The sequence below is a fragment of the Lytechinus pictus genome, chromosome 8, assembly GCF_037042905.1.
Source record: "Lytechinus pictus isolate F3 Inbred chromosome 8, Lp3.0, whole genome shotgun sequence".
NCBI lineage: Eukaryota > Metazoa > Echinodermata > Echinoidea > Temnopleuroida > Toxopneustidae > Lytechinus > Lytechinus pictus.
Window position 1 is genome coordinate 25,253,592 of NC_087252.1, and position 23,307 is coordinate 25,276,898.

At 36.3% G+C, this 23,307-nt stretch overlaps 1 protein-coding gene across 1 annotated transcript; it reads left to right on the forward strand.

Annotated features, from left to right (window-relative positions):
- The first annotated feature begins 2,470 nt into the window (after positions 1–2,470).
- On the forward strand, positions 2,471–22,451 carry LOC129266994 (E3 ubiquitin-protein ligase RNF12-B-like). Its single transcript, XM_064103843.1, has 4 exons — positions 2,471–3,059; positions 11,612–12,398; positions 13,224–13,292; positions 15,083–22,451. Coding segments are annotated over exons 1-4 (861 nt in total). The 5' UTR covers positions 2,471–3,056; the 3' UTR covers positions 15,085–22,451.
- The last annotated feature ends 856 nt before the right edge of the window (positions 22,452–23,307 follow it).

A 23,307-nucleotide genomic window follows, 5' to 3' on the forward strand; every position in this document is an offset into this window, starting at 1 on the left:
GTGCATCTGATGGAAAGAGCACAGTGTCCCAACAGTCTTTTCATAGTGTGTTCACAGTGTGGAACACGATGTGAATTCACCTTCACAAAGTCAAAATTGAGCATTTTAACAGTGTGGAACCCGTCTGAACATAGTCCACTTTGTGAACACACTGTGAACATTGATCACACCATGGAGATATAAACACTACATGCTCATACTACCGAGATGTCCACAGTATCGACACCATTCCCGAATAGTCCCTGACGGAAATAACACAGTGCCCCCACAGTGTGTTCCTAGTGTGGGAAACAGTGTGAAATCACCTTCACACAGTCAAATTACAGCATTTTTCAGTGTGAATAACATCTTCTCATTGTCCACTATCTGAACACATTGTGAACACTCACATCATAGACACCATGCATTCACTCAATGCTCAAACTACCGAGATGTCCACAGTATATCGACACCATTCCCGAATCGCCCCTGCTGGAGCTATCACAGTGTCCCACAGTGTGTAGGACAGTGCTAGTGTGAAATCCCCTTCACACTGTCAAATGTGAGCATTTTAGCATTGTGTGAAGAACATCTTCACAGAATTCACAGAGTTCACTATATATGAACACACTGTGAAAATTCTCACTGTAGAGGTGTTCATAGTGTGAATATCATCTTCACAGAGTTCACTATTTGACCACAATGTGAACATTCACACCATGGACACCATTCACTCCATGCTCACACTACCGAGATGTCCACAGTGTGAAATCACCTTCACATAGTCAAATTTCAGCATTTTAAACAGTGTGAAACACGTCTGAAGATAGTCCACTATGTGAACACACTGTGAACATTCACACCATGGACATCAATTACTCCATGCTCACACTACCGAGATGTCCACAGTGTGAAATCACCTTCACACAGTCAAATTTCAGCATTTTAAACAGTGTGAAACACGTCTGAACATAGTCCACTATGTGAACACACTGTGAATACCCACAAAATGGAGATGAAATGTTTTCACACTGTTGAATTCGAATGTTTTAATAGTGTGCATCACATCTGCACACATAGTTAACTACGTGGACACACTATGAACGCTCTCACTGTTGAGGTATCCACAGTGTGAAATTATTTTCGCATTGGTAAATTTGACTAATTTAACAGGGTGTATCGCTTTTTCACGTTGTCCACTTTGCAAAAAACTGTGAACACTCGGGTTACTTTCAGTGAATTTGCGCATTCTAAAACTCCATATTATCTGCACTTGTTGATTTACCTCAGTTGATAACTTGATGACGACTTATTTCTATATATTTGATTTATTAGTTTTTATTAATCAATTAGTTATCTGTTTACATGCATTTATTCCTTTTTCTAAATTCTTTCTTTATTCTTACTTTAATTCATTGCTGTCTTCTCCACTCTACACATCTATCTATTTTCCATTTCTTTTGGATCTTTTAATGATCATATGAACAAAATATATTTCCATATGAACAAGATTTCTATTGAAGTGAATAGTGCCCCCAACCCCAACATACACAGAAGCATTAGCACAAGAGATAACTACAAATAATCCCCCTTTTAGTTCTGCTATAACATGATATATTATTCACTTAATATTATATTAATGAAGTTGTCATGAGCGCCTGTAATCATGCAGAGGTTTGAGGTTCGAGCCCCGGGCCATGTCTCTCGGATGACGGGGTAAAAGTTCGGCCCAGACGTAGATAATATATTTTTGATGCACGTTTGTAAAAATAAAAACAACAACAAAATGCAGGTCACAGAGATACGGTTGAGTGTCCAGGGCATGACGATTTATGAAGATTACGTTTGGTTCGTAGTTCTGCCGAAATAAAACCGCTTTGGAGCAGACCGAATAAAAAGTCAAATACAGATCAGAGTATGTTAAGACGGTTTCTCAGTAGTCATTGACTAGCTCCGACTTTTGTAATAGTGTGAACACACCTTAAACATATTACTCCATACAGTAGCTTAATGAGACCAAAATTTTGAGGGGGTCAAGACATGGCGTATGGGGAAAATTGTCTTCCACACTTCAAGCGAGCGAAGCGTTCGCATGTAATAAGTAAAAAAAAAATCCCTTTTCAGTACCAAAATCTATTTTTGTGATAGATTTTGACATATCATTTACAAAATAATATCATCACCCCTTTTTCTTTATTTTTTTCCCTTTCTCCTTTTTTTTCGTAGTCGTGAAAATTTTAGGGGGTCCATGTCCCCCAAGACCCGCATCGACCCGTACGCCAGTAACTCTATACCGTATCTCCCACTTCTCTGGTACGCCTGCAACCTATAGCTCACACCCAGGCAACAACCTTCCTCTCTTTATGAAAAGTTATTAGACGACAATAAAACTCCTTCCACCACACATGAGGGAGCTTTCTAAGAATTACGAATGATAAATGTTAGCCCACTATTTTCTACTGACACTATTACTACCGACAGGTTTTACTCTATAGTTTGTGTAGACAACGTAACGCGAAATAGCTTGGTCGAGAAGAGGGCACAACTTCCCACACCCATGTATTCTTGGCAGCCATGCCCCAATGCTCCTATTGTCTCGCCAATGATTTTAGACTCGGCTTGCAATCAGGGTTGGCTTTCTTTTTCGATCCCCTGCACACAGAAGAATAAAAAAGAACATACAATGCCGGTATTATACTCTGGAAGGCGTCTCTGACGATGATTCAGAAGGCTATTGATCCCACGTACACACGGCTGGTGCAGCTTCTCCTAATACGTGTACCGCAAAATATGCGAAATTATTTCCACAACAGAATATAATTTTCGGTTGACCAGCCACACCCCTCACGAAGCGGATAAGATAAGTTATGAAGCCCATGCAACAAAGTTCGACTAGGTTCTGACTGACGGCAGTGTTTCTGGAAAATTTGCAATGGGGGAACTTTTTACATGCGCTTTTATATGACATGATCGCTTAATCCACCACATATACAAGGAGAGAGTAGAACATTACTACCAAGTGTGCTCGAGTTTGAAGTTTGCTTTCATACTTTTTCATTGGAAGTTTTAGTAAAAATATGGTAAGTAAAACAATGGTATGTTACATGTGATGTATCCTTGTGTAAAACAAGACAAAGTCCTGTCGTGTTACCGTTCCTTAAATTTTCATACATGCATCATTATGTATATGTATTATCTAATTGTCTGTTATTAAATACTAACCCCGTACTGTACTTAATCAAGTCCAATATTGAATTACCACTGTAGTGTACTACTTCTTCTTCCTCTGTGTTCAATTCCTCCGTTCACCAGAGGACTGCAAGCCTCAAGTTCCGATGTTACCATAATACATGCGTCCACCCTACGCGCAAAATGCATGCATCTTTAATTTTGATAATAATTATAGGAACTTAATAATAAACTTAATGTTATGCATGTAACATAATAATTAAAGTAGGATCAAGATCTATGATCAGAAGGAAAGACCGGAAGTTACCACAGGTAGTTCCTTCGTATTCCGTATACTGATGATAGTGAGGATGATGGTGATAATGGTGGTGGTGGTGATGATGTTTTAACATGATAATTAAAGTAGGATCAAGATCTATGATCAGAAGGAACGACCGGAAGTTACCACAGGTAGTTCCGTCTTCTTCCGTATACTTATGATGATGGTGAGGATGATGATGATGATGAAGATGCTGCTGCTGCTGATGATGATGAAGATGATGATGGTGATGATGATGATGGTAATGATGTTGATGATGATGATGGTGACGGTAATGATCACGATGGTGGTGTGTTCACAATGTGTTCACATATAGTGGAGCACGTGAAGATATGGTTATTACAATGCTCAAATGGGAAGATAATTTCGTAGTCATGGTAGTGTTTGTGTTTCTAGTGTGTTCACATGGAAGACTTTTTTCACACTGTTAAAATATTCTAAAATTAAAGGTGTGGAAATAATATCATATATTTGGAACCTTATAACATGTACAGAATTTCCACTTTGTGGACTACTGAACTTGAATTGCTCAAATTCAAGACTGAATATTTTGTAAAGAACACAATATTACTCTACACTGTGTGTTCACGCAGCTAGTGGAGTAATAATAATGATAATAATATTAATAATAACAATAATAATAATAATAACAATGATAATGATAATACTACTACTAATAATAATAACAATAATAATAATAATAATGATAATAATAATAGTTATAACATTAATGATAGTAATACTTACATTTATATATCTTTTTATAAGCTTACTTTACATTGCAATGATCATCTCAATATCAAATCAGCCAAAAAACTTACACGTTCGGTTTCGAACCAAATATGGAATGGTACGAGGTATTTGTTTAAAGGACAAGTCCACCCCAACAAAATGTCTATTTGAATAAAAAGAGAAAAATCAAACGAGGATAACACTGAAAATTTCATCAAAATCGGATGTAAAATAAGAAAGTTATGGCATTTTAAAGTTTCGCTTCATTTCACAAAACAGCCATATGCATATCCCAGTCGGTATGCAAATGAGGTCAGAGAACTGATGACATCACTCACTCCCTTTTTCTTTTGTATTCTATTATATAAAGTATGAAATATTCTAATTTTCTCCTCATTGTCCTGTGAAACAAAGTTTTATTTCTCCCTGAACATGTGGAATTACTATTGTTTAACATTATATGGTTCAGTCAAGTTGGTCCGAATTGTCAAATCTGTGAACATTTAAATATTGTATAATTCAAACAATAAAAAGAAATGAAATAGTGAGTGAGGGACATCATCGATTCTCTCATTTGCATGTGACTAAATTGTGCATAAAACTATTTTGAGAAAAATAAGCGAAACTTTAAAATGTCATAACTTTCTTATTTCACATCCGATTTTGATGAAATTTTCAGCATTATGCTTGTCTAATTTTTCTCTGGAGATTCAAATCAACATTTTTATGAGGTAGACTTTACCTTTAAGGAATTCTTATGCACCAGTGAAAATGTTACTGATGTGAACTAAACCCATTGACATTTACACACGGAAAGAAGAGGGTTTACCACTTGACCCATTCACATTACGTAACGTCACTGTGAAATGGATGAAAATGGTACTTTAAGGATTACGTAGCCGTAGAGGAGTACCTTAAATGACTATGTCAACACACTACCAATAGCAGACGATGGCCGATTCCTCTGTATTCGCATCCCGATTGCTTCTCCCTCTTCCTTTTAGATCTTTAAGCCAGGGTTACACCAAAACCTATTTCTCCCGAATAAAGTCGGACCGATTCTACCCGAATTCGGCCTACTTCGGATGGTTTCGGTTGATTCGAATGTTCCCGACTCCTTCCTGAATTTTGTCGCATTCGCGGAGGGAGAACAGAATACTCCCAAAACCACCGGAATACATGTATTCGGATGGATTCGCAGCTGATTCGGTTCCGGTGTAACCCGAGCTTTACTTATTCAAAATTCTCACGAATTTATGTAAATAGGCAGTTATAAAAGACACTATAAGAAGGAGGGAGCACAAATCAAACTCAATGTTTAGAAAAGTAGAAACGTCGATTTAACTATTACGAAAAGTTGAAACAGAAATCAAGCTCTAACTTACACTCTAAAAACAGAGAGTAAAAACCTACCCACTATCTGGTAGAAAGGGAACTTGCATGTTTGCTGGGTAATTTTTGTTTTCCAATATTGGGCAAAATGCATGTGTGAAGGGTAAATATCAACGCAACATTGCGTGAAATTTACATAATATTTGGTGTATTTTTACCCCCACAAATACGCATGTTCCCATTTAACTCAATATTAGGTAAACTTTGTTTAGAGGGTAAGAAGAGCAGAAACACCAATCAGGGTTTAACTTATGAAAAGTCAACACGTCAATCAAACTCTAACTTAAGAAAAGTAGAAACAACAATCAAACTCTAACTAAAGAAAAGTAGAAACAATAACCATACTCTAATTTAAGAAAAGTAGAAACAACAATCAAATTATAACTTAAGAAAAGTAGAACACCAAACAAACTCTAAGTTAATAAAAGTAGAAACACCAATGAGCTCTAACTTAATTTCTCAGGAAAAGAATAGGAACACCAATCTAGCTCTAAGTTAAGAAAAGTTGTAACATCAATTTATCTGTAACTTGAGAAAAGTAGAAATACCAATATATCTCCATGTAAGAAAAGGTGAAACGCCAATTAACATCTAGCCCAAGACAAGTAGAACACCAATCGAAACCTAATTTAAGGAAAGTCAATATTATAAATGTGAGATATATAGTCTCATTATATAGATCCCACATAAGAAATTAAAGAAAATAGTTACTAAAAAGTCAAGAAATATATGTACTAGAAATACAAACGCGTCCCCCCCCCCACACACCATTCCATGTTCCTAAGAACCGCACACTCACACACTCACTGACGAAAAATACTATACCACTATTATTAGAGGAAATGAAATATGAAGTGCAGTGCGAGACACGATCGAACAGAATATATATCTGCATCTTTTTTTTTGCAATTATAATATGTTTCATTTCTTCTGTTTCCCTTCATCACTTTGCAATGTAATAATTCTAATTTTATTCTCCCTTCGAGGGCAAAGTAATATGATATAAGCATGATAAGGATTGTTAAATCGGCAAAACGTTCTCACCATTTCTCTGAATTAAAAAGTGATTCAACGTCGTTAATCCAAACGTATACATGGTTAAATGCGCTATGATAAAACGTCTATCGGTCATTGGCCTTGTGCAAACTATATATATGGTGTATCATGATCTCAGACGAAAATGCCTACACGGGCCGCTTCCTATTACTATTTCTCCCTAGCGCCAGAATAGGGGTTATTCCGATTACGCACGAGTCGCAAACGAATAGGCCTGAAGTAATTTTAAAGCGACCCTACCAACCCGTCAACCAATGTGCTTGCAATGGAAATGGTTATGGGTACAAATCCCATGCAGTACTGGGTATAATCTTGAATTGTAGGTACATATTTCTTTAAATTAGGGGAAAATTTTGAAGAAATACAATTCCAAGCCTTGATATCCGACTCAAAGACTTCAAAACAAGTTAGGCCTATATGTAGGACAGGATTGAAAAGGGACAACCAGTTTTGCAGGGGCATGCACTCGACAAGTCAACTCGAAAACAAGATACATGATCACAATGCTGCAAGGATAACTATTCTGGAACAGGAACAAACTAGAAAAAAAAAAGATCTATCCATCCAACCATCCAGTTTATAAAAGAACCAACCAAACAAGAAGAATGTAAGACATGTTGCTTGATATGTTTTTCTTAGGAAACTTCTGAAATTAATCAAACGCCACGCCAGAAAAATTGTTTATAAATTAAAATACAAATGTCTTCCTGCCCTTTTATGTGCATTGCTACGAACAAATATTATCAGGCTGTAAATAGAGATACTACCAACTGTTTGGTGTCTGCAAATGTGCCTGGGTGACAGCATATCGCATTATTAGTCATTACAATGTAACATAACTGGCTAAAGTATGTTTCTGCACGAATTTAGTTATAAAATGAAAGCTTTGCTATTCATAAACGAAAATGATAGCCATAGATTTTGCTGATTTTATTGGAAGATAAATGTACATGTACGTACATTTATAGACGTACATATATTTCGTATTAATCTGAATAGTTCGATTTTTTTATTGACACGATAGGTTTACTCAATTTCTATTTTTAAAAATGGAAAATGTAAAAGAGGCCATACTTTCCTTTTTTTGCGGGGTAAGCTTTTATATAATCTGTGATCAGTCTAGTCTACATCGATAACATAATTTTAAACGTCTAACATGTTTAAAAATTATTCTATTAACTAGGAACTGCATTTATCTGTTTATCTATATTTATTTGTTTTCTTTATTCTATACTGCAGGGTAGGCCTGCTCAGTTATGCAAAACTGATTTCCAAAGGCGCCATGCAGTTTAACAAATCATTCAACATCTTATCAATTCAATGTATGTAACATACAAATAGAGTAAAAACAGAATACATTATATACATGTAGAGTGAATCAACAATTATCATGGAATCATTACATCTATATCAAGTTATTCATTCTAATCACATGTATGAAATTCATGCGTATCTAAATATTTCTAAAAATAGAGTATTGGAATGTAAAAGTCCTTCCCCAAACTTAGAGCCCCTAAATCAGAAGTAGGCGTGTTGTTCTGCCTAGTGGTGCCATGAGCCCAATTACAACAGGAAGGCAAAATATATTCCTTCGAAACAACCCATTCGATTTTTTTTTCAATTTGATATTGCTGATTGACAAAAGTGTATGAATATGATTCAAAATCTAACACTGATTCTGGAAATGGTAACTTCTGAACTTCCTTTGCCCAAATTGGGAAGATATATCAATGACTTTGGAACTATTTTTCGACTGGCGGAAGAATTAGGGCTATTTTACTGTTTCAGTTGATGAATTTGATCCCATCAGAGTTATCTTCATAAATGGCGATTTATTTTTAAAATGACCTGGCTACGATACCCTTTCTGGTCAAATATGGAATTTCAGATATATATTTTATCCAATGGTAGTAAACATTCGACCCTTTGATTTTACGTTTATTTTGTATGAGTTTTTTAAAAGTGCCATTTTAACAAACAAGTCTATGGGGAATGTCACCTATATACAGTGCGTATCAAAAAAAGTTTACACTTAGAAAAAAAATCCTGTAAAATTATATATTTGTAATATCCTGAAGATTTTTCCACATTTAAACATTGGTACAGATCCATTTAAGCAAATGACGATGTAACTGTCGAAAAATATTTCCGCTTGAGTGAGCACCACTTACTTTTGAAAAGTTAGTGGAAATAGATTTGCGCAGAACTTTGAAATAGTTATGCGAGTAAAAGTAGAACTTAATCATGAAGAGCACATTGAATTTAGCTAGTAAAATTGATTTGAAGACATCTTTTACCTTTTTAACTTGTTTTCTTACCCAAAAAACTTCGAAGAGTGCATTGCGCCCCACCCCACTCCCCCACACACCGAGGCCATCGTGAAGATATTTGCTTTACACTGAGCTGTGATTTAGATGAAATGGCTTAGGTTCAATTTTCATTTTGTTAATCATTGTCAAGCTTGGAAAAAGTGTGGAGAAACAAGTATTAATATGAAAAATGAAATATAAACCCACTCTAAATGATAAAAACTTCGTGAAAAAATGCTGGAGATGTCTGATACTAACTTTTGTTCAGATTTAGTTATGTCCTCAGATCCAGCTGGCACAAAAAGGGTAAATGTTGTGCTTATCAAGTGTTGAAATTTCAAATTGGGTGGCAAAATTGTAACAAAATGCTTGAATGTATCCATTTATTACAATTGACAAAAAGTGCAATGGGAAATGTATGAGAAATATTTCGCAGGGTAAGTTTGATTTCGCCCTTTCCCCTTGACACAGCGTGTAAACGAGCATTTCTGCGAGCTTTACAAAAATGGACAATGCTCACTCAAGTGTAACGTTCTGTCAAAACTTTTACTTTCATTGGATAGATGAGACCCAAACCCAAGATTATATGTGAAAAAATTATCCACATGTTGTACATTTTTTAATTCCCAGGGCTTTTTCAAAGTGTAAACTTTTTTTTGATACGCACTGTAGTATTCTGACGTGTTTTACATGGTTTTATGTATATTTCGTTTTCGTCTTTCATGGATGTCTGCTGAGGTATATAGTTGCATTGTATTCTTCCTATATCCTAGTGATAGATACTTTTTTACAATCATTTTAATGGAACATATCAACAAAGACCTATAACCCTGACGATTTCTTTTTCGCAGAACCCCATCTATCAAATGAAACAGATGACTGCTTACACCAACAAAATATGTGAAATATTTACCCTTTTAGCCGAAAAGAAGCAATGCTCACATAAAGAATGTCTTGTTACTTGCAATCAAATTCTCAATAATTCATTCATTTGGTCTGCTAAGGCAGCGACTGTCGAGGCTGCATGCCTCGGTGCTGTGAGGGATGATGCCATACATAACGCTTTTTTTAAAGGACATCAGAGGCTCTTTGGCTGGCGTTTGACCGGTCTCAGCTTGCGTCATGCCTGTTGCGGTCCCTCAGAGGCACCTACTGGTGTTTCTAGATATATATATGTGATATAATGATTATTGTATTATATTCCAAGATTTGTCTTTTTTGTCTTCTGTATTTACTTTTATTGCCCTGCATTTTCTCATTAAAGGGAAGTGTTCTGGGCGTATATTGTATTCCTTTAATGTGCAGATTTGCAAATAAACTGATTATATAACAACTACTCCTTATGTTAATTTAACCTTGCAAACTTTGGGACCTACATGTATTGAATCGAAGATTGGTCAGAGTTGGGGACCACAATGGGCCTAGGTCAAAGACTAAATTAAGTATCATTTAAATATTTCAACACAACGCGACCAATTAAGCCAAAGTTTGGGCTTTCCTACCGCAGCTGGATCGAAGAGGCGTAAGCAGATACACGTTTAAATATACATTTTTGAAGCAAACACCGACAATCGAAAGACCTGTCTGTATTTGCGTTACATTGTATTTTAAAGGTTTTTGCTTGCGCATAATATGTTTATCTTCCAGGTTCTATATTTATTAATTTTGCCGATTAATGAAGTCACTGAAGATTACGGGCCCGTTTCATAACCAGTTACAACTATTGTAACTTTGCCATTATTGTAACAACCTTGAGAATATTAATTGCGATTGGCTGCTGAGCCCTGTTACCATGGGTATTGCCATGATAGCAACGTTACATCAAGCGTAAGAACTTTATGACCCCCCCCCCCCGAACATGTCGAAATAAATGCTATGGGAATGATCCGTATAGTTAAGACATAGGTATTAAATCAGAGCGTTAGATAAAAAAAAGAAACGGAATAAGAATAGTGAGGATTGAGATAATTGGAGAGGAGAAACACCTAGAATGGAAGGACAGAAAGAAAATCAGACAGGTAGAAGCCATCGAAAGACATTAAATCGGGAGAATGAAAGAGAACCGGTGAATAAGAAGTCGTATAAACACAAGAGGTCTTCAGATTAACAAACGTTTCACTACAATTGGGCCACTAAGAGCTGCTAACAGGCGACCTAAGAGTCCCTGAAAGGTATAGCTTTGAAGTGAAACTACGGTCGTGCGAAATTGTGAGGAATTGACTATGGGAAAATCAAATCAGAAGTGGTAGTCTTAGGGGGAGGGGGCTGTTGGCCATGTTGGTGCAGTTGTTCACAGAATGTTGTCTGAACAAAAGGACAACATTCTTTTTGGTTCATGGTCATATTCATAAGACGTTAGAAGGCTATTTGGTCCCTTTGCCTTCATACGAAAACAAATGACGCAGGTAAGACTGTAATATCTTAAAGTTGCATGAATATTACAGGTCCAGAAAGGTTATCTTTAAGGATTCGTCAACCTGAAGTGTAAGGTTTTGAAGGGCTATAATGTTCTTTCTTAACAACACATTCCTAACGACATGTGTTTATCCTTTCTTAATAATACCCCTCACCCTCTTGACTGACGATTCATTTCCATCTAAAAGAATTGATATTTTTAATCTCTTTTATCAAACAGGATGAAGAAGTGCAAGACTCTGTTTCGGCTGAAGAGAGCGTTGCCCAAGAACAGCCAGATATAGCGCCACCAACGGACGCTCCTGCAGGTGCTGAACAAGATATGGACAATCCATCTGCAGGTGATTTAACAGCTGATGGAACAGACTTTCCTCCACCTCCACCTCCGGATAGCGAACCCCCGCCTGAACCCGAATCGGTACCCGAACCGGCACCCGAACCGGCACCCGAACCGGCAGCCGAACCAGAATCCGTAAGCGATTCAGTACCCGAACCCGAGTCGATGCCTGAAACGGATCCACCAACTGAACCAGCATCAGAACCAACACCCGAAATTGATGACGAAGCAAATGACGTCACAGATCTTATAGACAGTGCAGTTGACCCGGAAATAGATGAAGCTGCCGTTGACCCCACAGCTGAAAACGAGATGATTTCACAAGACGAGGAGAGTCAGACACCTGCAGAGGTTACAGTTCACCCCGAGACCGAGTCCCCTGTGTCTGCAGATGGAAATAGCACGCCCCCACCGATGTACGACGAGACATCCGAGGAAGACAAACCTCAGGCAATCTACCAAAACAGCATGGTAGCCGAGGACACTGACGGCATCACAACTCTGGACGAAGAGATCCCCAACGGTCACGGCGTGAACGGTGACCTGGATCCAATCATCATGATGTATTCCAATGAAAAGACATCGTCGACGAGGGCTAGACTGATCTGTTTTGTCATGTTCTTTATCGTGGTGGCCATCACTGTCATAGCACTGACCTTCTACTTAGTTCGTGAGTATAATAGGCCTATTTCAAGTTTTTCGTTTGCGGATATTACCTTGAGAGCTTACTCTTCCTGCGAACCGGAGATGAAGTTCTTTCCTCACTATCCCTCGTAAATGATGATCTGGAGGAAATTGACTCAGATTCGGGCATACCATAAATGCGTTTCATTTTTAGTATAAAAGTTGAATTCTGTTGTGTTTTTATCACGAATAGAATTTGATCTGATTGACTTTATGATGCCTGCCAGATACAAAACTATCAGATACAATATGAATATGATAAAATATACTCTGAAATAAGATTTCAACTAATTGCATCACCAAATCCAAATTTTTATTGTGGAAAAATGTTCCATATACATGTAAGTAACACTTATTAAAGTTGACACGTGCAATAGTAATATCTTCTTTTTGCCATGGAAAACGCTAACTTTGCACCCTAAATGAACCCTGACTGCAACCTTTGCGTTGTAATCTCAAACCATAGGTGCAAAGTTAAAGAGGGTTCCAACTTACACCTTCCCTCATTGATTCTTCTCTTTACCCATTGGGGTGCATGATGTAGCAAACTGCACGATGGGGATACACGACATAAATGTGCACGATTGCAGACATTTGCACCGCCTCGGGTAATGCTTGTCGTCCAACATCAAGGGTTTCAATTTGAACTTTCTTCTTAGTGTTAATGATTTGGGAAAGAGCAACTAAGCATAGTAACGTTTCTCTACTCGAGCAGGGTTTGTCACAATCATAATTGCTGAAATTCACTGTGGGAATTCTGTTTGCCGACCTTACTCTAATTTCGATTTTGATATCATTCTTTGTTTTATAGTTTATTATGAGAACGGAGATAGTTCCGACTCATCAGAAGGTCTGGTGGTAACAACGCCGCGTGCCCCATGTAAGTACCCAACTAATTGATTTTTAAATTATTCTGAAGATCTTTACAGGCCGGGTTACACCGGTACGGAATCAGCTGCGAATCCATCCGAACTCACGTATTCGGGTGGTCTCAGGAGTATTCTGTTCTCCCTCCGCGAATGCGAAAAAAATCGAATGTTCCCGAATCCACCAAAACCGTCCGAATTATGCTCGATTCGGCTGGAATCAGTCCGAATGTATTCGGGAGAATTCGGTTTTGGCGTAACCCTGGCTTTACAGTCGCACCAACGAAACCAAAGTCTTGCTAACCATTCGGAATATTTCGTATAATAATCAGATCGGTCCGGGCCAAGTTGCTTTAAAAGTTATTATTGACTTATTGTATGGTAACTTTGCTATCCAATGCTAACTACCATGGTAACGCTGATCAACAGCCAATCAAAATCAAGGACTCCATGCAAGTTACCATTGCATGGAAAAGATACCTTAATGGTAATTTATATGTGACTGAGCCAAGAATTCAGTTTCTTTTGTGTGACTGTAGCATGAAGTGCCCTTAAAGGACACCTCGTAACATACGAGCTGCATAACAATGACTAAAAAGCCTGGCAACATGGGAAACCAATTGCGTCGGAACGATCGCGGGGGCCCATTTCAGAAAGAATTGAGATCAAACGCAAATCCAAAGATCGCAACTTTATTTTTAACCTATGAAACACGGCTATTAGGAACTTGTAATGGCTTTTTGGAGTTGCGATTGAAAACTCTTTCAGCAACAGGCCCCATATGTGATAGCCCTATACCAGAAAACCCTAGCACCACTTTATACATAGCCTTCTCAACAGTATCACGCGCATGGATGAACACGACATTTGTTCCTGCGACAATTGCTCCGAGCCGAATTTCGTCTAAGACGTAGGGTTAGGATTGCAATGGGTTTAATGTTAGCTTAAAGTTAGGTTTAGGGTAGCGTATAGCGTTGGACATTCGATTGGTGTGTGGAATCTAGAGCGGAGCAATTGTCGCCAGGGAAAATGTCATGGAAACCACGCATGATGGGCTTGCCAGAGGATTTCCCTTTTAGAATGGTGCAGTGTTCTTTTTATATGGGTATCATTATGAAGCAATATGAACCCAGGGCTCCGTAACACAAAGGTTTGCGATGAATTGCAAATATATATATATATCTATCAATTTTGCATAACTCTGCAGTATAGAATATAGAAAACCAATAAATAAGTTAATAATACATACATATATATATATGTATATATATATATATTTATATAATATAGGGTAGTTATATTGCGCACATATCCACCTTGTTAGGTGCTCAAGGCGCTCCTATATTACCCGGCTAAGCTAGGCGTTCATAGCGCACACAGCTTTTTAAGAATTTCTTCCTACCGGTCCCCATTTGCCTCACCTGGGTTGAGTGCAGCACATTGTGGATCAGTTTCTTGCCGAAGGAAATTACGCCATGGCTGGGATTCGAACCCACGACCCTCTGTTTCAAAGTCCGAAGACTAATCCAATGGGCCACAACGCTCCACACTGATAATATAACATATAACACTGATTAGTTCCCGGTCAGTATTTTAAACAGAGTGCGCAGGCAACGATGATCTTGATTGGTCATTGGTGTTTAGCGATTGATTGCAAACCTTTGTGTTACGGAGCCCAGGATAGCTATACGGCAGACTTTCCAAACTTGTCTTAGTTGCGTTTGTTTCTTTTCGTTGATTTGTTAAATTGACGCTTGGTTACAAAGTTCTGGTATATGTTTTTCGTTTCTTATTTTCTTTTCAGAGCCCAGAGTGGACTGACACCAATAACCTTGGAAACGGATTTATATCGTCACCATGGTAACCAAACATTCTTAGGCTGAAACTCAAGGATTGCCAAAACAAAGCCATGAATACTGACCTATCTCCGATCGGATGCCAGTTCTAATGTACATGGACATAATGAGGAGAAAAATCGAGTTCCCATAGCACAAGTCAGTTAACTCTGACATAATAAAACGATACAAAACCTGTATAAAGGAATGTAAAATTGACCGTATAATGGCCTTCCTTAGTTCCAGGGATTGGATCTTAAATCTTATGAATACTCATCCCAACGTTCTTTGAAAACGGTACAGCTCACGTGTTGTTAAAAATTCTTTATTTCATGTATCATGTGTATTTATACAATTTACAGAAGTACCTTAAGGCTAGTTGATATCTAGATAATGTAAGTATTTATTTTTGGAGCAATTTTTTAAATGTTATTTTCATGAACGAAATAACCACCATATAAACATGTCTGTCGGCAATATGATGTGATGTTATAAACGTACGTCATGCTCATTGACGTCATGGCATCTCTTAGAGGCTGAAGCCATTGCCACGCATCTGTCGGTGAATCACTGCAGCTGGACCATCTCCGACCCGCTCTCCGTTTATGCGTCTTCCTATATCCTCTAAGGGAGGGCGCTGTGAGATTATGACGTCATATGCATAAGGTCTATTATGGCTGTACCTGGGGCTCGAGCTGACCATGGCATAAAGCTACAACAGGAATGAGAAGCCGCTTTTGAGGTGTTACGACGCCTCTCTTCTCTCCTCCGTTCAATTTGAACTTAAATCTTTGGAAATCGATTTTTGCTATTATTATTTTTCTCTCATATTGAAGGACTTTTACAAAGGAATATCATAGGACATTTACATCGTGAGTATAATTTGGATTATTGTCCCGTTTCCGAGATGTTTGCGGAGAAAGCTAGGCCACTCCCTTCATTTCTTCCACAAGGTCCCAAACCCGTATTTCTACGTTCAACCGACATCCGTAACGTAGACAAGAAACCACTTTCGGGAGAGGAACTTTACAAGAGTATCGTAAAGGTCGTTGACCCTGAGAATATCTCAGGTATTCAAGAAATTCGACACCTATGGAGAATTTACCTAATCTCATCCGAGGATAGAGTTTCATTGATTTCAAACGGCCTTGATCTACGTGGATCTTTTGTTGCTATCCATGACGTCAATCCTTTTACAAAGGCGAGGGATGAGCATCTTACCAGGGTTGTAGTGAAAGATATCCCCCTTTCTTTAAGTGATGACGTCATCAGAGGAGAGATCTTGGCACGAAAGCAAGAAATAAAAGGAGATATTCATCGGCAGAGGTTGCGGGTCAACGGTCAGCTTACCAATTGTTTGAATGGGGATAGGGTCATCTTCATCACCCCTCCAACCCACCCACTCCCAAGAAAGATGAGCTTCGGTAACCTGTTCACCGGTAGAGTTTACCACGATGGCCAACCACAGCAATTCAGCAGGGGTCAGGTGAAATGCTCGAGATGCTTAGAAGTTGGTCACCATGCATCCACCTGTATTAGTGAAGTAAAGTGCCTAAGGTGCAGCAAGTTTGGGCACATGAAAAGTGCTTGCCCTGACAACGAAAGTGCTGATGTGTTACGTAATATCGCGGCATCTAGTGATACCATGGATACAGCGTGTGCTCCCGACCCTGAAGCGACCACTCAACACAAAGAATCTTCTTCGAGTCATCAAGAAGCGAAACGTCAAACGAGCCTCGCGGATTTCCTGACGAAACCACAGCAAAGTGATCGTAGTGGCGCGAGTACATCTTCACTTCCTCCTCGTAAAGCTGCAAATCGTCAGACATCGTACGCGTCAGACGGAGCGATCTCCAACAACCGAGAGCAGCGACTACAGAGAAGGCAGTTGAATAAGGACGTAGAAGCACAAGTGAGCAGCAGCGAAAGCGAAGTTGACTCACCTTCAACATCATCATCATCTGAAGTTCCAAAGGCTGTTTCGAAAGGTAAAAAACCCGCAAAAAGAAGGCGAAAAGGATCAAATAAAATCAAATAAACTTCGAATACGTTCCTAGACAAAGTTGATCTTATTCTCTACTTTTAATGATCGGTGCTTCAGTGCACTTTATATCCTTGAATGTGAGAGGGCTTCGGGATCATCTGAAGCGAAGTAAGATTTTTCTTTGGTTAAATCAACAGAAAAGTGATATCGTGTTTTTACAAGAAACGTACTGGACAAGTGATCTAGAACCTAAAATTAGTAATGAATGGAAAGGCCAATGTTATTTTAATCATGGAACGAACCATTCGAAAGGGGTTGCAGTTCTGATTAAAAATAAGCTTCATATTGAAAACATATGTAGCAAAGCTAAAGGAGATGGTAGAATACTAAATTTGTCTTTCACATGTCAAGGTGAATGTTTTAATTGTATTAACATTTATGCACCCACCAAACGATCTGATAAAGGTTCATTTTATAGAAATTTTATGAGTTGGATTAAAAACGTTGTAAATCCAAATGAGAAAATGATTTTTGGTGGAGATTGGAATTATGCTCAAAACAAAAAAATAGACACACAAGGAATTTTATATACATATGGTGCAGATGATTATATCTTAAAGCTAAAAAAACAATACTTATTGTTAGATATCTGGAGAAAGTTATATCCAGCATGTAAGCAATATACATGGAGGCAAAATTCCCTCAATTTATTTTCTCGTTTGGATTATTGGCTTATTTCAAGAGACCTTAGCCAATATGTTCTCTCTACGGATATCAGACCATGTCTCAATTGTGACCACAATGCTATTTCATTGAAATTAAAACTTTTTAACGACGTGCGAGGAAGGGGTTACTGGAAATTTAATAGTGACCTACTTAAAGATGATATATATAGGTTGAATATCGGAAATGTAATATATAAATGTAAATTGAAATATGAGAACCTTGATGCTCAAGGAAAGTGGGAAATGTGTAAAGTTAGAATTAAAGAATATACAATTAAATATGCTATAGATGTACAACGAAAAAAGAGAGAAAAACTTGTTCAATTGGAAAGGCAATATTTTTTATTGAACAAAGAAATGGACAGTAGTCCTAATGATAGAAATGTCGAAGAAATCAATAAAATAAGGAAAGATATCGATGATTTGTATAATTATAAATGTAAAGGAGCTTACATAAGATCGAGAGAGAAGTGGATGGAGGAAGGTGAAAAATCAACAAAGTACTTTCTTGGCCTTGAAAAAAGAAACGGAAAAAAGAAAGAAGTTGATTGCCTAGAACACAACGGTAAAACAATCACTGATAAGGTGAAAATATTACAGAGATTACGTAAATATTATGATGATTTATATAAAAACCTTAATTCTATTAGTGATTTAGAGTACGAAAAATATTTATTTCATACAAATATACAAATCCTAAATGAAAATGAAGCATCGGGTTGTGAAGGTGATATAACCGAAAAGGAATGTGCCGAGGCTCTGTCAAGAATGCAGAATAATAAATCACCAGGTAGCGACGGCCTCACAGCCGAGTTTTATAAATGCTTTTGGAGCAAGCTAAAAGATATGTTAATGAACAGTTTAAATGAAGGACATAGAAAGCAGCAATTGTCTCCAAGTCAAAACATGGCCATTTTGGCGTTATTGTTTAAAAAAGGAAATAAAAACATCATTCATAACTGGAGACCAATATCAATCCTAAATGTGGATTACAAAATTCTTGCACAAGTTCTTGCCAAACGACTACAAAATGTAATAACGAGCATTGTATCTCCCGATCAAAGTGGTTTTATTAGAGAAAGGTCATCAGCCGAAAATATACGTCTGGTGCAAGATATAATTGATTATTATCAGGGCATAAAAGCCCCGGGCATAATTATGTTTCTGGATTTTGAAAAAGCCTATGACAACATAAGTCATAACTTTCTATTTCACCTTTTAAAAAGATTAAATTTTGGAAATTCATTCATTCGGTGGATTCAATCGATGTATAAAAACGCAAAAGGCCGTGTGCTAAATCATGGCTGGATCTCTGAAACTTTTCAAATTAAAAGAGGTGTAAGGCAGGGGTGCCCCCTCTCATCACTACTTTTTATTATTGTTGCAGAAGTTTTGGCGACGAAAATTAAACAGAATCATAAAATTGAAGGTCTCAGTTTACCGATTTCGCAGTTGAATGATGATCAAGTAGAAGTAAAAATATCCCAATTTGCAGATGATACAACTATATTTATGAAAAATGAAAGTTCTCTTTCTATTTTGATGGAAGAATTAATACTATTTGGTTCAAATGCTGGGCCAAGGATTAATTTGCTAAAAACCAAGCTGCTGAAGCTTAATATTGATGTTGTCCCCGGACAAATAGAATGTACTGAAGAACCGATAAAATATTTAGGTATATATGTTGGGAAAAATGAGAAAGATGTTGAAGATTATAATTGGCAAAATAAACTAGATAAGATACAAAATATTATTAGAGTATGGAAACTAAGAAATCTAACATTTTTCGGAAAAATTATTATCATCAAAACTTTGTTGGTGTCTCAAATTGTGTATCCTGCAAAAGTGATTAGAATTCCCCAGAAAGTAATCAAATCTCTAAATAAAATGTTATATACTTTTATTTGGAATTCTTCAAAAGAAAAGGTTAAAAGAAATGTTTGTATAAATAAAACAAACGAAGGTGGTCTTGGTATGGTCCACTTGGAATCGAAAATTGAATCGCTTAAGATTTCGTGGATAAGCAAGTTGTTAGAGCAAGGCGAACGTAGTTGGAAATTTCTTTTTAATTATTGGTTATCAAAGATTGGTGAAATTCCTTTATGTTTTGAATACAATATATCAACAAAAGATATGAATTTTCTTTGTACAAAAGCAAATATACCTAGTTTTTACCATGATTTTTTTTGTAGCTGGTCCAAGTTAAGATACATTGGTATATTTGGAGTAAAAAACATTGAAAATGAAATCATTTGGAATAACAGCAATATTACTTTTAATAAACGTATGTTGGTATTTGAGAAATGGAAGCATGCAGGTATAATTAGGGTTAAGGATGTTATAAGAAATCGTCAGTGGTTAGCACCAAATATTTTAAATAAATCTGTCTATTCTTCTCAGCTTTTATTTGATTTAGAATATGCTAAATTAAAAAAGTCTTTTCCTGTTTATTGGTTGAATAAGTTGTTTAAGGAAAATTATCCACTCGAATTAAAAAAAAGTGAACGAATCTTAATTTCATTAAAAAGTGGAGAACAAATAACTCTAGATTATTTACCAACAAGAAAGATATATTCTCTATTATGTTCGGAGGTATCGGAAGAACCAGGCATTGTTTCTTTTTGGTCTAATCTTTTTTCATTACCAGTTTCCTTTAGTTGGAGCCATGTATTTTATTTTAAGTTGCATTTAATTGTGGATAATAGAATTAGACAATTTAGTTTTAAATTTTTGAACAAGATTGTACCCTCAAGAGACAATTTATTTAAGTGGCATGTAGTAGAAAACAACTCATGTAACATTTGCGGAGAAGTTGATACCACTTTTCATTTCATACTGTATTGTAAATATGTTCGATTTTTTTTGGAAAATTATAGAAAGGTTGGTATTTTATATTTTCAAGATGACTATTTCTATAGATGAAAAAACATTAATCATAGGTTATGATCTGCAAAGTTCCAGCAATGTTATGTGTAATTTATTTTGTGTTATTGCTCAATTTGTTATTTATCAAAATTACATAAAAAGCATATTCAAAGGAAAAAGATATGATGCGAATTCTTTATGGATTGAATTCAAGCTTACTATGATTATTTATTTAGAAAGTTTATGTAAACAAAAAAGCAAGTTAGGAATTTTGAAAAAATGTGATATTCAAAAAATTATTGCATTATTGAAGTGAATTGATTTTTTTTTTATTGTTTGTATATATGTACATGTTATTGTGAATAAATACCTCGATTAAGAGGATAAAAGAAAAAAAAATAAAGCTACAACAATTCACGCTCTTTAGGAAAATATTGAATAACTGTTTCATGTTTGTCATTCAGAAAGCCCAAACGCCAAACATTAATTGTTAAAATGGTCCCCATAAGGATGTATTTAAACGCTTGAGCGCCTAATTAGAGAAATAATATTAGTAATAATTATACTTACTTGTATATAGCGCTTAACACTTTAAGTCTCTAAGCGCTCTACAGTCAAGCAAGATAATTACACTGGCGTTAGCAGAGCAGCTTGTACGTGCTCTGCGATTTAAGGAATAAATTCCTACCAGGTGCCATGATCACCTCACCTGGGTTGAGTGCAGCACAGTAGCCGTGCTAAAGCGAGGGTAATATAGTTTGTAGCGCTGAGAAACATTTCATCGAGCGCTATAAATGTTCCATATTATCAAAATTATAACTTTTCAGATTCACGTTCATATCCATTTTTTTATATGACACACGATCAAAATGAATTACATCAAATTCCCATTGACATTAATGATGGTTTGATGGCCGGGAAGTTAAGAGACTTTAGAAAATTTTGGTATGCCGAATAAGAAAGGGAAAAAAGGCGAATTAATCTCTTATTACAAGAAAAAAAAATAAATGGGTGGCAAAAACGACGGGGAAAAAAAGCTTTCGCTCTCATTAAGATAAACATTCAGGCTGCCGACGTCACCGTTACTCTTTTGAATAATACTAGTAGCAAACGTGGGGAAATTGTATTAAATATAGATATCATTTAAATATTTTTAGAATACTTTGCTTTTTTCTTGTTTTTAGAATGAAATGTTTTAAATGTATATGATAATAGTGTTTATCAGATTGACTTTGCATTAACGTATCTTCCTTTAGTTTAATAAAGAGCATATTGAATAAGTGGTTGAAAATAATTGACTGTATGGCTGAAATGAGTCTGGAGGAATTGTACCATATTGTTTCAGTCCTTGAGTAACCTTACTTGAATGTATTTTTGTATTAAACATTCTTTTTTTCTATTTTGCTATCCTTTTTTTGTATACATTTCACTGAGTTTGATTGAAAATGTAATAGTGACGTAAACTGTTATATTGTTCCTTTTGATTACGTGTTGATTATGTATGGGTTATATGATTTGTGATATCATCAGTTGAAGCAGTATTGTCTAATATTTTGTTTGAATTAGAATAACCCCCATAATCTTTTTTTACAATCATGTTAGGTATTGATTGTAAATAGGGAAATATAGGCCTATCTAGTCTTTGTTTTGTAAAGTTAATGGATTGAATACTTTATACCAGCAGGAAAGGTAATTGAGTTACATTTTTATGTGAATGTGTAAAACTAGAATCATGAATAGACAATAAATATTAATTAATTTTTATCTTGCTGGAAAACGATTGTGTTTGTGGCACGACTACTTCTCGATCGATGAGTACTAATTTTTTTAAAGATTGATATTTGGGACCAATCCAAAATTCGATTGAAATATTGTAATCTAATAGATTTAGTGCTCATTCTTATTCTCACTCTGATAGGTATATAGAACTCAATCTTATTCTCAATCTATTTTTGGCTTGGTACCCATGCATCACAATCTAATACATTTATTTTCAATCTGGGTCCCGTAACACAAAGGTTAGCGATTGATCGTACGCTTGATTTTCACGATTGATTGTACATTGTAGTCAATGCAATCAATCGTAGAAAAATGTTCTACGATCATTGCTAATTAGCTTTGTGTAACGGGCCCCTGATGATTCTAGAGAGAATGGTGTGAATTATAGTCGAGTATCATTTAGTATTCTAACCTGATACAAAAGTAAAAAGTACGAGTATTTGCCATTTATTATTTGTTTATCATCGTTGACTGAAATTAATTTGTGATGTTTGAGATATCTAGCTCCCTCTCACGGTGTTATGTTTTTGTGAAATGGCAAATTCAGAACCTATCTTAAAAATTTAGAGATTGGATATGGGAAAGATTTTACCCATTTCAAGGAGTTGGTGCTGCTTGGGTTTTTATTTAATAAAAAAAGAAGAAAAGAAAACGCGGTCTGTAAGTCACTATAAGTCGGCATCCGATTAAATTTAAACTTTCATGTAAAACAGCAAAATTTATCAAATAAAAACACTGATGCTTTCATGCTCCTCATACCTCTTTAGGGCACACACAATTATATAACTGAAATAGTGACACGCGCTTTCCCACGTTTTTTAAAATCAAAACTTAAAAAAAA

What these genes read in the sequence shown, in the direction of transcription:
- LOC129266994 (XM_064103843.1), top strand. An exon ending in ACTGACCTTCTACTTAGTTC is followed by an intron (nt 12,399 to 13,223) that starts GTGAGTATAATA and finishes TTTGTTTTATAG; the next exon opens with TTTATTATGAGAACGGAGAT.